The sequence below is a fragment of the Babylonia areolata genome, chromosome 3 (assembly GCF_041734735.1).
Source record: "Babylonia areolata isolate BAREFJ2019XMU chromosome 3, ASM4173473v1, whole genome shotgun sequence".
In the NCBI taxonomy this organism is placed as follows: domain Eukaryota; kingdom Metazoa; phylum Mollusca; class Gastropoda; order Neogastropoda; family Buccinidae; genus Babylonia; species Babylonia areolata.
In genome coordinates, this window is record NC_134878.1 from 48,754,004 (window position 1) to 48,771,503 (window position 17,500).

General features: G+C 40.6%; 1 protein-coding gene across 6 annotated transcripts in view; it reads left to right on the top strand.

The window, feature by feature from the left end:
- Positions 1 to 17,500, top strand: part of LOC143280051 (spermatogenesis-associated protein 1-like) — a 62,710-nt gene that overhangs the window by 11,287 nt on the left and 33,923 nt on the right. For all 6 annotated transcript variants that reach the window (XM_076584539.1, XM_076584538.1, XM_076584536.1 and 3 more), the window contains exons 2-3: positions 5,880 to 5,986; positions 12,808 to 12,922. In XM_076584539.1, the coding sequence (XP_076440654.1) occupies positions 5,880 to 5,986; positions 12,808 to 12,922 (222 nt within the window). The remainder of the gene's footprint in view (positions 1 to 5,879; positions 5,987 to 12,807; positions 12,923 to 17,500) is intronic.

The window sequence follows — 17,500 nt, forward strand, 5'->3', positions numbered from 1 at the left end:
TGCAGGTATGGACATGATTCATCTGTTACGGCTTTGTTGCATGGTCTGCTTGAAAGGTTGTTATTCGTTCGCCCTCGTACAATTTAAACCCATGAAAACATTTTCATTTATGGATTGGGGGGAGAGAGAGAGGAGGTGGGGTGGGGTGGAGATCAAAGAAGGGCATATGAAGCACACGTGCTGTGGGCAGTGGCATGCATTTAACGAACTATTCTCTGGTCGGACAGAAGAGCGCGCGCCTATCTGCCTAGTTATACAGGAGATGAAGACAGCATTGCCGCTGCCAGACACTGCGTTTGTGTATTTCTTACTTTGAAGTCAGAATATTGTAATAATTGATATAACGTGAGTATGACATGGCCAATATAAGTTCTTGCATGCAAGTGATCACCTCAACCCCGGGCTTTCAGCCCCTCTCCCGATCTCCCCACAGAACACACACACCGCACACACACACACACACACACACACACACACACACACACACACACACACACAGGGAGAGGAGCGGAGGGGAGGATTTTTAATCAACGACAGCGTTAACTGAGTCGGTCGATCAGTGTTTCAAACTCGAGATCTGTGACTTGTTAACCAAACACTGACCCACTCTACCTATACAGAACTTGTTAACCAAACATCCACTCAACCTTTACAGGCAAATCTAGTCCCCCATTGACCGCAGGAGTTGTTAAAGGGATTGTTTGGAGTTTTCTGGCTTAGCAAGAACCTTTGTTTGGTGACACGTTGAACAGAATAGGGAGTGTTGGCTGATGTCCACACGGTGAAGTGCTCACCATGCGTACCTTGTGGACACTCTTTCAAATCAAGTGATCACTCTTGATCTCTCTTGTGTTATCGTTTACTGGATCTGCCATATTTGTATACAAAGTGTACTGGCGTATTAATTTGCAATCTCGTACCCGCTCGCTCTCTGTCGACAGCGGTCATTCACTAGCGAGCGCGTGCACTGGCGCACGACTGAACGCGCGCACACACACACATACACACACGCGCGCGCGCGCGCACACACACACACACACACACACACACACACACACACACACACACACACACACACACACACACACACACACTGACTGTTATTCACTCTAAAGCGCAGTTTCTCTTTGAGTGTGTGCAAACTCCGGACATGATAGAAACAACGAAGATTTCAGTGTAAAGGCTTATCTCGCGTAACAGAACACTAAAGTGAAGCCTAGCGAGTGGGGCTTACTTTGGGTTCTGCAAAGCTCGAGGAAGACATTTTTCTTGATTAGAAATTTGAAAATGGTTTCACATTCATGTCCAAGACCCGAGAGAATTTTACTGGCAGTGCATGAAATACGACGTTGAAAACACATATCAAAGTTTAACGAAAGTGAGCAGGTAGATGGAGAGATCACAGTCGATGTTAGCTGTGACAAAAATCGATTATTTTACAAAGCGAAGGAAGTGGTTAAAACATTTTTTCGGTGATACTTTTGGGATGGCACTTTCACGTCTGCAAAGTGGGTTGGAGCTGGCGTCAAACAACACCAATCGTTTATTATTTATGCAGACGCTTCAAACTAAATGCACAACTCTGCCAACGTGCAGAACAAACAGTGGAGGACTCTGTGGGGGGGATGACGAACAAAGGGGTAGCTGTATTGACCAGCGGCAAAGCAAACATTGATAACAATACTGCGTTGAATTATTTAATCACTAATAGGCATGGATGCGGGAAAGTTTGTTTGAGTATTTGTTGAAGCCATCGAACTGGACCTGTGACTGTTCAATTTTCAGTTCTTGTACGTGGTATGAATGTGATGAAAAATGCGACACACACACACACACACACACACACACACACTCTCTCTCTCTCTCTCTCTCTCTCAAAGTACTAGTTGCTGTTTCAGGAATATTTTCGAATGAAACTGTTGCTTTATGTATCTTTTTTGTTTTTCTTTTGATACGAAGACATTTGTGACTGGAAAAGGGAATTAGAAAAGGTACAAAAGGATAATAAATAATAATAATAATAATAAAAGCATTATCAGTATCCTCGAATTAGATTTTGAAGAGAAGCAGTTTTAAGGGAGCTTGAAAAGAAATCAAATTATACTGATGATACTTTCTGTTGACATATGCTTGGTAGAAATGTAAATGTAAAATGAGATCGCACGTTCATATGTACTTTGGTGAAAATCTCTTCGGAAATGGTAGTTCAGAGTTACTGATGGAGATTGTTGATTGTTGATTGACTTTGAACCTAGTTTTGGTTTCTTGTAAGTCGTAGTCACAGAGGCTTGCTGAATTTTTTTCGGGGGGGTCGATTTCTCTTGCAAAGGCTACATGCTGGGAATCTTTTCTGTGTGCTTGTGGGGATGGTTAATTATTGAAATATATAGAGTATTGTATAGAGATGTCTGAAGCATTTAATTGATTATGCAATTTTTATTTTTATTTTTTTTTTTTTACTTCTGATTTCATATGTGTTGTCAGCGTTTTCGTGTCAGCCGTCTTGTTCGCAGCCGTTTTCAAAACACTCAGCTCCTCTGTTACCATCTGGTATTTTTGTTGCTACAAAATATATCTTTAGTAAAGATTACAACTAAGAAGATCGTCAGTTCGACCCCGGATGCGGGCAATATAGATACAATTTTTTGTTTTGTTTTTGTTTTGGTTGTGTGTGTGTGTGTGTGTGTGTGTGTGTGTGTGAACCCTTATTTCGTCTGAGAAGTTTAGCGCTCTCTCTCTCTCTCTCTCTCTCTCTCTCTCTCTCTCAGTGCTACTATCCTCGAAAATAAAGAATATTCCCTCTCTTTTGCTTTGGTTTGGTTGTGTGTGTGTGTGTGTGTGTGTTTGAAGGGAGACATGTTCAGTAGCGGTCAGCGCTTGTGCAATACAGATGTCGCTCAGCTTCAGGTTTCAGATAAGTAAGACGTTTCTGTATGGATATGAACACACAAATGCTGGCACTGACGTATCCCACGTCACGCAGGCCACTGAATTAAAAGGGATCGACGGATTGTTTGCCTTTTTCACCTGCAGTGGACCCAGCCTCACACTTGTTGGGTAAAACCGTTTTAATAATTCTGTAGGAATAAGCGACTTCAACCTCACCCCTTCCACCATCCTCGTTAATTTCGTTCCTTTTCAGCCATTTCTTTGATCAGGGATTGCGAACGTCGATCGAATCTCCAGGAAATTCAAAGAGATTAGCATCTCTCTTGTGGCATGGAAAGCTTTGATCGCATTCCCGACCAATATACCATTGTGAGGCAACCATTGTGTCGGCATCCTGTTGTCGCCTGGTTCAGCGTCCGCTGTTTTACTGAAGACTTCGGGCGGCCTTTTATTCCGCCCCTGTCTTCACAGACATGCTTTGTTGTTGTCACTCGCTCTGTCTCTCCTTCCCTCCATCGTCACCAGGGGAACAATGTCAATACATGTACACTGGACACCATTCCAGGGCGGCGGTTGTCAGCCCATCCCGCCAAGTGTAGAGAGAGCAGAGGTGCATGTGTGAGGAGGATTTAACAGTTTGTTGTTCAACGTCACCGAGAAGTGCTTCTTGATTTCACAAACTTGGGAATTTTCGACGAGCCTTTGTAGTTCAAGAGTGGAGCAAGTGAACTGGGTCTTTCTTATCGGAGTGTTTTGCGTTCTTCGATGAACATTTCCGATAAACATGAAATAGGTTTACTCTGTCATACCAATTTTTTTGTGGAAGTCCAACAGTCCACTTGTTCCTTTTCTTGTTATCTATCTGTCATAACCAAGGAAAATGTTCTCGATGAGTTTGTGATGAGAAGAAACGTTGACTCCGTTCAAGTAAATTGACTCTAGAAAAACAACAACAAACAAACAGAAAAAAACAAAAAAACAAAAACAAAACAAAACAAAACAAAACACACAAAAAACCAGCAAAACGCGTAAGACTTAGAGACCACAACAACAAAACGTAGGAGTCTTTTCGTCCAAAAATTGAAATTGAAAACAAATATTTGTAATTTAAAAAAGAAGAGGTGCGGTTGTCGGGAATGTCTCAGTTTATGGGCAAAGGGAACGGGTCCATGTCGACCTTCTCCAACACATCCGCTGGCAGTGTGACATTCAGATCGTCCAGCAGGTACCCAAGTGCAGATGACAAACCGCGGAGCGCCTCAGACAAGGTAGTTATCAGTTGGGATCCGTCCGTCGGATGACTACCAGGGGTGTTTTTACATCTACTGAATAATACCCACGCTTAAAAAAAAAGCATACTAGAAGTTGTTTCTTTTCTGTTTTTTGCCTTTGTTGTCTTCTGTTATTTTCTGGTGTTTTTATTTATTTTTATTATTATTATTTTTTTTAATGCTGCTGCTAACATTATGTTCCAGAATCCTGGGTATATCTGCATGTTTCTCCAAAAACTCAGCATCCACTCCATTCCAGAACCCTCTGAGATTTTTTTTTTTTAACACATTGAACGTGAAAAAGTGTCTTAAAAATCTTTTTCTTAAAAATTTTTTTTTTAACATGTGATCCTTATATGAATAACCTTATTATGACAATTTTATTTCCTTTCGACGTCTTTTGATTTAAAACAACAATCAAAACACACACACACACACACACACACACACACACACACACACACACACCCAAAACACACTTAAGAATTGAACTGATGGATGCGGCTTTCAGGCTGATTGGGTAAATCTGGTGACTTTCTTACTTAAGTTTTCGATTTTCTCTTCAGGTAAAGTTTTGCTTGATTACATTTATTGACGTGGTGCCGTTTGCGTTTCATGTCCCAACCGTTGCGTGTTGGCCTTCGTGGTCAGTTGAGCCATAACAAGACGCAAAGTGACTGAAGTAGTTTCAGTGCGAGTTGTGGTCACACAACGACAAGCTGCAACAGCAGCGGCATCTCCGACAGCAGCAGTACAATACAATTTTGTTGTTGTTGTTGTTGTTGTTTTGTTACAGATAGTTTTTTTAAATCCCTTTTTATGTCTGCATTTAAGGAGTATTTTTACAAGTAATAAGAAAAAAAGGGCATTAGGATTATCAGTCTCCAAAGTTGGCAACAAAACATCAAATTAAAGCGAGTTTTTCATCGCGTTTGGAAGTAATTTTATAAATAATCGACTGGTATTTTCACCGTCACAAACAAAATCAATATTTAATTTCAATATGCACGGGAAATAGACACAGACACAGACAGACAGACAGACAGACAGACACACACACACACACACACACACACACACACACACACACACACACACACACACACACACACACACACTGCTAAGACTTCACTTCTTTGACCATAAATTAATGATCAGTGAGTTGATAATCCGCTTCTTTTCATCTGGTCTGTTTGATAGCGGTTACTTTTCAGTTGGGCGCTGTTTAAAACGCAGTACAATTTTTTTTTTTCTTTTTTCTTTTATTGCATGCGTTTCTCCTTGTTTTGTGGTCATTAATCTCTCTCTCTCTCTCTCTCTCTCTCTCTCTCTCTCTGTGTATGTATGTGTGTGTATGTTCGTGTGTGTGTGTGTGTGTGTGTGTGTGTGTGTGTGTGTGTGTGTTGTCTCCATAATATTATTATTGTGTCTACGTGTGTATGCAGGCGTGTCAGTGTATATATGTGAGGGCGCAATTGTTGATGCGTGTTTATGCGGGCGTGAGTATTTGTCATATCAGTTGAAAAGTAGTTTCCCTGTGTATCCTCTGCTGAAGATGATCGCGCCCACATGTATTGATGCATGGTTTATCGTGCGTTTTTTTTTTAATTTTTGAAAAGTTACTTTTAGAAATAAATTAATAATTTTTTTTACTGTTGAAAAGTCGCTTCCCTGTGCCACCTCTTCTGCAGACGATGTTTTGCGCACGATGTGTTTCAGTTGTGTGATCTCCATGTATATCAAGTTCCATGGAGCTTATGGCGAGAACCACTCAACAACCTTCTCAACCAGTCTGTGGCAGACACTGTCTCCCTGGGCATTATCAGGTACTGTGTCTGCAAGACATACAGTGTGTTTCTGTTGCCTTGTGTTATGTTATACTGTGCTGTAATGCGATGTATTGTCATATATGCTCTGTTCTGTTCTGTATTGTACCATAGAGTTGTTAGCTAGGTATTGCTTTTAATATTTGTATAAAGAAAAGAAGGGGAAAAAAGAAGAAGAAGGATTGCATTATATTAATTGTATTACATTGTACTGTGTTGCACTGTACACAACTGTACTATATTGCACGGTATTGCATTGCTTTGTAGTGTTGTAAGAGTTGATTTCATTCAAGTAGTGATTGATCAGACTGTTTAATTACAACAGTCAGTTCCCGTAGATGTGTCCCGATCTCCGAAAAATTTGAATGCATCGTCAGCACAGCAGAGCAGCGACCTGATACAGTACACTGTGTCTTCCTTGAAAATAAGTAGATCTTTTTGTCTCTAGATAATGTATAACATCCTGAGGTGAGCCGCCTCCTGCAGCTTACTATTTCTGAGCAGAGAGAATGCTATGATATGAAGCTTTTTCAATAAACTGGGCCTATTTTCTTTTCTTTTTTTCTTTTTTTTGTTTTTTGTTTTGTATAAGAATATTTTTGTAGACTTGTATAGAAACGCCCAGATCTCTTCTCACATCATTCTTTTTCATCTTATTTGAAAATACAGAAATATTTATATTCTTGTATGAATAATCTTTTGTGTTCGGGAAAGGGGGGGGGGGGGGAGGAAGGGGGGCACATTTTAGCATTTTTGTTCACAGACAAGTATCATGCTTGTTTATTTGTTCATTTTCTTAAATTTTTCTTTAATTATCATTTTTGTCAGCATTTAAAATGCAGCAGATGAAATAACCAGCGATTATCTTTCAGTTTAACAGCTTAAAACCACGTGGTTTTCAAATGGAAAATTCTGTTGTTGAGCGGAAAATCTTCAAACACCTCTCTCTTCGATCTGCGCAGTGGACTTCGTTGTTCAGTTGAGCACTGCAGTCGTAATAATGACTTCATTGTGTCGGGTGGATTCTGTGAACGATGTATTATTCATGATCTCAAGCCGGTCAGAGCCATGACTGGAACCTAAGTCAATATATTGAATCATTGTGGTTATCGGATAAAAAAAAAAACGTGGCTGCCACAGCATTTCCGTCCCTCCCCCCCCCCCCTGTCGACCGGCCTGGCTGTGTTGTGGCGTATGTGACAAAAGACAGGTTGTGCGCCCGAGTGGCTGTCGACAACAGCGTTGTTAAGAATAACGTAGTCAGTGTTGAATACCCTGCTGCTAGTAGGGTCGCTAGGCCCCCTGTGCTCAGGTTTTGAACCATATAGAAATTGTTTTCATTAAAGCTTCAGGTGTCGACGTCAATCGTTATGTCTGTCAAAAGGAGGAAAATGAAATGGAAGAATCGGGAAATTATGTTGGATACGGGTCTTTCTCTCTCTCTCTCTCTCTCCAATTGAAAATATGTTTAAAACAAAAACAAAACAAAAACACAAACTATTGAAAAAAAGGGGGGTAGGGGGTTGTGTGTGTGTGTGTGGGAGGGGTGGGGGTGGGGGGTTAGGGTATGGAAAGTGATGATTGGAAAGAGGGAAATTGCGCACATATGTGTGTGTGTGTGTGTGTGTGTGTGCGCGCGCGCGCGTGTGTGTGAATTATATATAAATGTGTGTGTGTATGAATTATGTATAGATATGAATTATGTTTCTAAATCATTTTACTAATTCTAGCTCAGTTGTAGTTTTTAAGATAGTCTGATTGTCCTGCCTGTCAGCCTGTCCTCCACACTCACGTTACTGTTGCAACGCCCACCTTTCCAAACTGACTGAACTCAATTCTGACACACGCAGACACTTGCGTCATGGACAATGTTTTATGCTTTATTTGGCGAGCGCACCTATTCCTTCATTGGGCTAAAGTTTCACAGTCAGCGAGTTAAAGAAGAGACAATGGCTTTATTTGTTTTTGTCCTCTGAGCTGCACATGGTACACTCACTCCTTAATTTTTGATGGTTTTCTTTTTGTCTCAGTTATCGATCTTCCTTTGTCTCTGTCTCTCTGTCTCTCTCAACACACTAGCGCGCGCGTGTGCAATGTCCCTCTTTCCCATCATATGCGTTTTGTAGGTATGCCCGCGCGCGCGCGCGCGTGTGTTTGTGTCTGAGTGGGTTTGTTTGTATGTGTGAGAGAGAGAGAGAGAGAGAGAGAGAAGGGGGGGTATGTGTGAGTGCACACGCGCGCTTGTGTGTATGTGTGTTTGTGTATGTGTGTGAAATTGTTCTGTTTTCTCTCCAAACATTGTACGTGTTTTTGTGTATGTGTGTGAAATTGTTCTGTTTTCTTTCCAAACATTTCTTCCTTTGTGTTTATGAGTAGATGACTTAAGCTTTTATATGGCACGCCATAGAAACCAAGCAATAAAAACCACAACAAAAGTGTTCAGCTTGGTGTGTATCTGCAGATATTGAACAGAAAATAACATGACTTGAGAATGCACTGAATTAGAATTTTAGTTCTGACCCGGTGGTTGCCGATCCTGCTTTCATCGAAAGAAAATTTGCGGTACACCGAGTATTACATTTGATTAATACAGACATTCGTATGGAGCTAAAGACATAATATAAAGGCCTGTGATTTAATATGAACAGATCAGTGGCATTCACTTCAGTAAGCCGAAACCTGACGCGTAATATCTGATCTCGAAGAAAAATGGTTCGTTCATGTGTAGCAAGTGCAATTTTGGTTCAAGTGTATAAATACTCACCCCGTTTCATTTGTCCGTGCACTTGTGTGCATTATTTGGCAAGTGCACACAAACACATGTGTATCAGATCAGACTTGTATTCGCCATTTCCCCTGTATCTGCGATGTTACCCCCACGGATGTATAGTCTTTACGCATTGTCAAAGTTAATCGATTCCTGTAACAACATAATTCATTTCTTATGTAGAATCTGCTTCGCCTCTTCTTTCCCTTTTGGAGGAGCAGAGAGAGAGAGAGAGAGAGAGGGAGAGGGAGAGAGAGAGTTGTGCGTGGGAAAGGCTAACTGATTTATTAAGTATTGTTCTCCACTCTAAGCCTGATTGTATTGGAAGATTGATATTGAAGTGTACGAATCACATTAATCGATTTGGCTGACTTGTAAAGAGTAGACCATTATTGTTGGACCCTTTGGACAGGCATGGTATCTTTTTTTTCTGACACGGTTAAACCCTCCAGAAAGGAAGTGCATTTTTTTCGGGTTTTTTTTTTCATTATTATTATTATTTTTTTTATTCAGACAATGTAAGGGGGTTGCTTCGATCGTTGATGAATGTCTTTTTCCCGAACGAACGGATATTAGAAATGTTGTCAGATTAAGACTGTTCATTTGAATGGCTGGCTGGTTGGCCGTATATTTCTTTAAATGCACGTATAGACTTATATCAATGTATAATAAACTTTGTTGATAAAAACTTTAAAGAAAAAAAGAATGTTACTATATTCCGTGCCATAAAGTCTTCAAACTTGAACAGTTAATACAAAACTATGGACTTTGCAGGGAAAGCGATCCAGTTCCCTTCTGGTGGTGATTATTATAAGTTAAAGACATAATGACCCGTTTTTCGCAAAGCAAACCGTTAGGAAATTCGTTGAAAACAAATAAATTGGTCCCGACAAGACTGAACTGCACAGTGTGGGCCAGTGAGGTACCTCTCCAAAACCACAAGTCCCAGTTTACATGTCCAGTCGTTCAACATAGAAGCGTCCACACAAGCAACACAGACAGACAGAGGAGTTACTCTTCTGGTGCGCTTAATGCATGTTCTCTAATAACTGGTAGGTTGCAGTTAGTTGAATAGATTGGATTCATTGACACTGGGCTTTGAAACTGGTCCACAAACAAAACCCGATCTGATTCAGCAGACCCCCCACACATGTGTACACAGAAATCGATAATCTGATATTGTTGTTTATTTTGCGCACTGATGAACATTTTTTTGTTCAGAACCCGGGTGGGGTGTGTGGAGGGGGTTGGGTGGGGGTTCATATGAGGTCTGCATCTCTTTGCCATATCAGGAGGCAAAATCAAAGTTCTGCACCTTTTGTCGCAGCTTTGAATAAAAACAAACAAAAACAAACCACACACACACACACACACACACACACACACACACACACACACACACACACACACACACACACACACACACACACACACACACACACATATATATATATATATATATATAAAACTATAAAGGTTAAATGTCGGCTTAGTATTGTGAGTATTGTGATTTTGTTCTTAAGTTCCCAGAACAGGAGACAAATCTCCTTGCATTACATGACAACGATATGTCATCATGTTTAACGTTCAGAATGTGACGGTGACAAACGATTCTAACATTCGTCTAAAAACACAGACTCATTGAAAAGACGTTTTTGCAAAGGAGAGAAATAATACCAAGTTTTCTGAAAAAACAACAACAACAACAAAAAACAACACACCTTCAATCGTTCAGAAAGGAAGGCAGTTACACACAACTGATAACCGTTTCTAACACCATATATTCCATTCGGTGTAGTTTTTGCATGTATAAAGGCAGTTGTCATGATAAGTATTGCGTATTCTCTTGTTATATTCATTGTTCTTTCTCGTTCTGAATTGTTCAACCTTTTAAGGTCTGCATGCTACGGGACCATAATCATTTAACCTTACTATTTCGTCTGTTCCTCTGATCGCATAAAATGTCGTCGCATTCTCATCAAGAAACGTCCTTTCTACCAAGTGACACATACGTTTTGGTCGGGCCATTTGGTGGCAGTGACTAAGCTTCGGTTTTTGCTGGCACCGAACATTCGTGCCAGTCGCGTGCAGCCACTGGAATATACCAACAAAGATCTTATCCCCCCACTCCTGTCTCACTTTCTGATCCCCACCGACATCGATACTGCTCTTTGCTGTGACCTGCCAGATGGAAGTCTTTCTCTGTCTAGCACCTTGGCACCATTTTGAGAAGAGGGCCCTGCCCTTTAATGGAACGCTAAGGTTTGTTTGATATCATAATTACGGTTTCGGACCACCGGCGGGGGGGTCTGTTGCCATAATATCAAAATGACGGGAATGTTGTGTTGAAACGAAATGACAGAAATGTCAGGGTGACTTAAGTGCGAAGAGACGAATAGTGGTGTGTGAACGGTCCAAGGTTCGATTGTTTGATTGTTTGTCATCACGCAGTGCTGGTGAACCACGGAGACTCGGGTTTGTTGAGGGTGTTTGGATCTCAGTAACTGATCTCTTCTCTGTTATTGAAGGGGTGAACTTGGGTATTTCCCTCCTGCAGGTGCGCGCGCGCGCGCGCGTGTGTGTGTGTGTGTGTGTGTGTGAGAGAGAGAGAGAGAGAGAGAGAGAGAGAGAGAGAGAGAACACCATTTATTCATATAATTGTTAACGTGTTGATTGCTTTGCTTTCAAATTTAGTTACGACAAAGCATTGCCAGACATTTAACAAGTTTTAGTGCTCCTTTTGCTTCGCGTCTTTGTTATTAATGTGCATTTCTACAGTGGACATTATTTTCTACATGTTAGTGAGGTTGCATTCCTTTCTTTCTTAGTCTTAATATCTTAAAGGTGAAAGAATTCAGAATGACTAACATACTTTTCCGTACTAACCGTTTTGGTTTAGTGTTCGGATTCAGACGCAAATACAGTTTCATCTGATTCAGTACACACCCATTTCGATAGACAATATTTGAAACATTGAAAGAAGCATATATATCTCATTTGATGCGATTATGATTTTCATTCAACATAGTGCGTTGCATATCGCATATCATATCGGTACATTACTACAACGATTTTGTCACTGAGATTAAAGTTTCCGTCGTATGGACTCTAGAGGCTCTTACAGTCTCAACAGTATCCCCCACCTTTTGGAATTTCTGTGTTACTAATTTGCTCAAGTCTATCGCTCTCTTTTTTCTCTCTTTATTATTTTATTTTTCTGCTGTGCTTTATTTAATGCTCTCTTTGCCCATTCCGTGCACTTAAGTTAGTTATAAGGATATAATTGTTTGAGGGCACCGACAAGTTTTTATATTCATTGGAATTTTGGGGGCTGTGTGCGATATCCATTTTACTGTGCATGCTACCATACGTATAACAGTGTAATTCTTTATTTCGGTATGTCTTAATCTTTTGGTGAGAAACATAGTAGCTCAAGGAGGCGTCACTGCGTTCGGACAAATCCATATACGCTACACCACATCTGCCAAGCAGATGCCTGACCAGCAGCGTAACCCAACGCGCTTAGTCAGGCCTTAGTCTCTGAGAAACATAGCGCGGTTGCACAATGCTGGATGAACATTCTGGGTTTAATTGTTGAAATATAAGACCGAAAGCGCACCTTCTTCTTCTTCTTCTCTCTCTCTCTCTCTCTCTCTCTCTCTCTCTCTCTCTCTCTCTCTCTCTCTCTCTCTAACGCAGCTCTATTTTGGTGGTTCGTTGCGTGACGTACGTGTTATCAGCCATGGTGTGGTGGCCCTTTGCGGTCAACTGCGCTTAAAGCCGAATTCAGTAAGTCATTTCGGGCATTCTCTTGAAACAGTGACATCCAATAACGGTTGTAGTTCTGCATCACAGATTACATTCACTGTGCTTCCGAAATTCTGTTGAAAAGAAAAGATTGAGTAGTTTTTTGTGTTTGGCAGCATATGTTTAAACATGATGTAGATAAGACTTTTCGGATGGTTTTTGTTTGGTGTTTTGCAGATTAAATCCAATCATTTTATTGATATATTACATTGCATGTAATGTAATGTTTTATAATGACGCTTTGCAGGGTGCACCCAGACGTTCCTTTGGTAGACTTACGGCAGGAGATACAGAGGCAATTGGAGGAAATGGCACCCAAAGAATACGTGTTTCTGCGCTCAGTGGGAAGGAGTCTGACACGGGTAGGTTCCTACGTCACTCCTTGTCCGTCTTTCCGTCTTCTCTCTCTCTCTGTCTCTGTCTCTGTCTCTCTCTCTCTCTCTCTCTCAGTTTTTGTAGAAAGGAAGATCTTAGAGAGCAAAACCGATTCTAAAAATTTAGATCTCTCTCTCTCTCTCTCTCTCTCTCTCTTATGTAACTGTTTCAGGATATTTATGGAGTCATTCACATGCTCAGCATTCACACGAGTAAAAGTTTTGCACAGTGGATGGATTCTTTCCAAAATGAATCGTATTTTTCTTGTCTTCTGCAGAATAAGATCCAAGTAGTTTTCGTCACATTGGGTTTTTTGCAATCCCATGAGATTCGACAGTATTGAAAGCAGAGGAGAAATCATTAAAAGGACAACTACCAAAAAACAACAACAACAACCAAAAAACAAACAAAGAAACAAACAAACAAAACAAAACAAAACAAAAACAACATAAAAAACAACAACAACAAAAAAAAACCCAAAAAAACACCGTTTTTCTTCATGTAGGTGTTGTAAAGAATAGGGAGGGTTCCATCATCATTACAACAAGTTCTCTCTTGGACATGATAAAGTATTCTGGTATCTCATATCAATAGTTCTGTTAGATTATATATGCGAACTGATTTGGGTCGAAGAAAGCAATGCCGCAACGTAGTGCCACCCATAGGTTTTTGTATTTGTTTTACGATCAGAGTTTTTTTGTTTTTTGTTTTGGTTTTTGGGTTGTTGTCTTTTTTTACGGAATTTTAACAGGGATAAATGTCTTGTTGACATCGATTGCTGCATACAGGACCGGATTTATTTCACCCGAAAGACGAACACCCTGACCACCTCTCATGGTGTGGTGGTGGGGTTGGGTGAGAAAACATTCCGGTTTGTGCGGGACTCAAACCCAGGACACTTGCTTCTTCGTATTGTGCTCAACAACGAAGCAACTGATCCAGTGTTTTTCCTCTGTTTCCGCGAAATATTCATCAGCTTTTTCCGCACAGTCGACAAGCAGCTGTTGTTTGGATAGCTTTTGTCAGTCTAAAATCCACTTCAGTTAACATCCCATATCATACAGGTGCGAATAGTGCTTGCAGTAACCGACACTACACCACACGCTGCATACTCTCGTTATGTCAGACCTGGCGTTGTCGTTTTTAAGTCGTGATTTATGTTCTTGTTCAGTCAGCATTAATTTAAACACGATCATCACGTATGCACGTACGCACGCGCACTAATACACACGCACGCGCACACGCGCGCGCGCACGGTCACACACTCACACACAACACACACACACACACACACACACACACACACACACACACACACACACATATATATATATATATATATATATATATATATATATATATATATATATATATATATAACTGCAGCAATAGTCACAGGTTCGCCTCTTGCTGGTCTGAAGAAAATACGACTTGAAACAGGATCAGCAGGACGTTGAAATGCAGAACGAAACTATCAAAAAGGAAAAGAAATAAACCCAACCAGAGAAAAAAAAAATGATTTGAAAGGTTTGGAGCGGACGAAGAATGGAAAGAAAGAAAAAATGGAATGGGAATAAAAAGCAACAAATAACCTTCACCGACTTGTTAACAGCACAGCTTTTTTCAATCACGGAATGGGAGTGGCACAACAAGGGGCAAAAATACAATCTCTGAAAGAAATTCACGTTGGTGCTTTTCCTTTCTTTCTTTCTTCTGTTCAACATCGCCAAGATGGTTTTGTGTGTGTGTGTGAGAGTATATATATATATATATATATATATATATATATATATATATATATGTGTGTGTGTGTGTGTGTGTGTGTGTGTGTGTGTGTGTGCGTGCGTGTGTGTGTGTGTGTTCCAAATTAACGTTTCTCACTGGCACGCAGTACCGCAAGACCTATGGGTTTGTTTCCCCCACCCCACCCACTCCACCATCCCCCCTCCCCAACCCACCCACAGAATCAGAGTGTTTCTCAGAAGCCTGCGCGCTTTGACAGGTCACTGGTTTTAATTCCATTTGTTTTATTACGGGAGGGGTGGCGAGAGGGGTTGGGTGTGACTGTGGTAGTCGACGTAGGTGGTCATTTTCTCTGAGAAAATTGGATTGGAAGAGATGGCTGACTGGCAAACGGAAACCCTGCGTGTTCGATCTCTGTCTCTGTCCGACTCTGTCTGTATAAATGTCTGTCTGTCTGTCTGTCTCTCTCTTTGTCAGTCTGTTTCTGTCTGTCAGTCTCTCTGTATCTCTGTCTGTCACTGTCTTTCTTTATCTCTGTCTGTCACTGTCTCTCTGTCTCAGTCTCTGTGTCTCTGTATCTCTGCCTGGCTTTATCTCTGCCTGTCTGTCTCTACCTCTCTCTGAGAGAGGTAGAGAAATCAGAGGAAAGAAAGAGGCGGACTGTAAAGTAGCCTTTTTGAGCATTTGTTTTAATTCTGCTTTCAGTTTTTGCCTCTGTTTATGCGGTTGCAGTAAATGAATGAATGAATGAATGAATAAATAGATAAATAAATAAGTAGTGCAGTTACGATTTCACCATCTACTTCTCCTGCTTCTGCTGCATCTTTATATTGTGCGTTCGTGAGCTGCATGCAATCCCCCCACATTACATATTTCTTTACGATCCAGTCTCTTACGAAAAAAATAGATACAGTTATTACCAACAGCTTGCATTGAAATGATCAGGTTTGGATTTGTATTGAGTTTGACCAGTTTCATTAACAGAAGAGATACATAATGATGATTGCTGCTGTTGTAAAATCAGTCGGTATTGTATAGTTCTAGTAAATTCTCACTTCTTTTTTTGCACATTAGAAAAAATCGATGTTGACCAGCTCCATTTTCATTAAAAGACTGGTTACACAATAATGATAATAATGGGATGACAATTATAATTGTTGTAAATTCGATCAGTGAATTTCCCCTGTTTTACATGGAAATGTTCTTTCTTTCTCTTTCCTTTTTCTTCTTTTGTTTCTTTCTATAATGACAAAGTATTGTGCAAAATCTCACCACAATAAAAAGAAAAAAAAAGTATAGGAAGTCCTCGACACTCTTCGCTCTCGCCCACGCCAAGTCATTTCTCATTTTCATTATTCCGTGTTTACCGAGCCATTAGCGACACACCGTCACATTGTCAATGGCAAATGCGAGACTGTTGACCCGCGTTGACGTCCCCTTTGTTATCCATGTCTGCAGCAACCTCGACTATGCGCGTTAACGATTGATGAGATGATGGATTGTTGATTTATAATGATAATAATAATGATAATGGTTATTAGTATTATTGTTGATTATGAAGTAAGTTATGCAATAGAGAAATGCTGACCTTCACCTTCACCTAACCCATAACCCAGTGGAAGGTCGTCTGGGCACCGCAGATGATTTCCAGACCAGTTCTCTCCATCGGTTCCTGTTTCTCGCAGCTCTCTGGGAATCGGTCTTGGAAATTCATGTCTGTCCATTCTTTGATGTTATCCTGCCACATTTTCTTTTGTCTCCCTCTCTTTCTACTGCCTGGTACGGTGCCCTGCAGAATGATCTTTGAGAGCCCGTCGGTTTTTGTGACGTGTCCGTACCATTTGAGCTTCCTCCTCATGATGACGGTTAGGAGGTCATCGTGGGGTCCAGTGATAATGCTGTCATGTTTTGTTAACTTGGTTTCAATGACAATCATAGCCACAACATAAATAGGTTCTCCAGGAGAGAAATACCACGTTGTTTTGAAAACTTGGTTCCACTAAACATAATAAATACAAGAACAACAACAATAGCCTTTGCAAGGGGAGAACTGTCACAATCTTTTGCTAACTTGGTTCTAGTGATGAGCCTTATTCGTTCACAAAATTAACAAAGCGGAGTAGCAAGCGAAAACGCATTTACAAATCGTTAACTGAAGTCCTCTTCGCATGAATGTCTCACCGCAAGACAATAACACCGCCCTGTTTCTTTCGCGCGGCTCTTGACGCTTCGTCTTTTATCTCAAAGGAAAGTGCTCCATAGCAGTTAAAGTTTTGGTCTGTTTTGTTTTCTTTTTCTGTTTTTTTTTTTTTTTTTTTTTTTTTTTTTTTAAGAGGAGGAAGAAACATCCTTCACATTGTAAAGTTTTCACCATCCCATTCGTTTCGGTTTACTAGACAGGGACACGAGGAAAATAAATCGATTAAAGAAATCAGTTATGGAGGAGGGACGTACTGTATGAATTTTTTCTTCTTCTTCTTTTGTTTTATTTTGATCGCAAGGGGCGGAAGCTCTTTGTGTCTGTTTTTTCTTCTTCGTTTTTCCTCTCTCTCTCTCTCTCCTTTGTGTCTGTCAGACTCTTCTCTCTCTCTCTCTCTTTCTCTGTTTGTCTGTCTGTCTCCTATCTCTTTCTTTCTCTCCCCCCCCCCCTCTCTCTCTCTTTCTCTCTCTCTGTCAATATTTTAGGTTTACTCATATTTCAGGTATGACAGTTTGATAGTGACTTTGATAGGCTCTTCAGCGATAACAACGGGTACGTTGCACTGATTTCTAACTTTCACCTGCAGCTTGGACACAGATACACGCATGCATACAACACACAC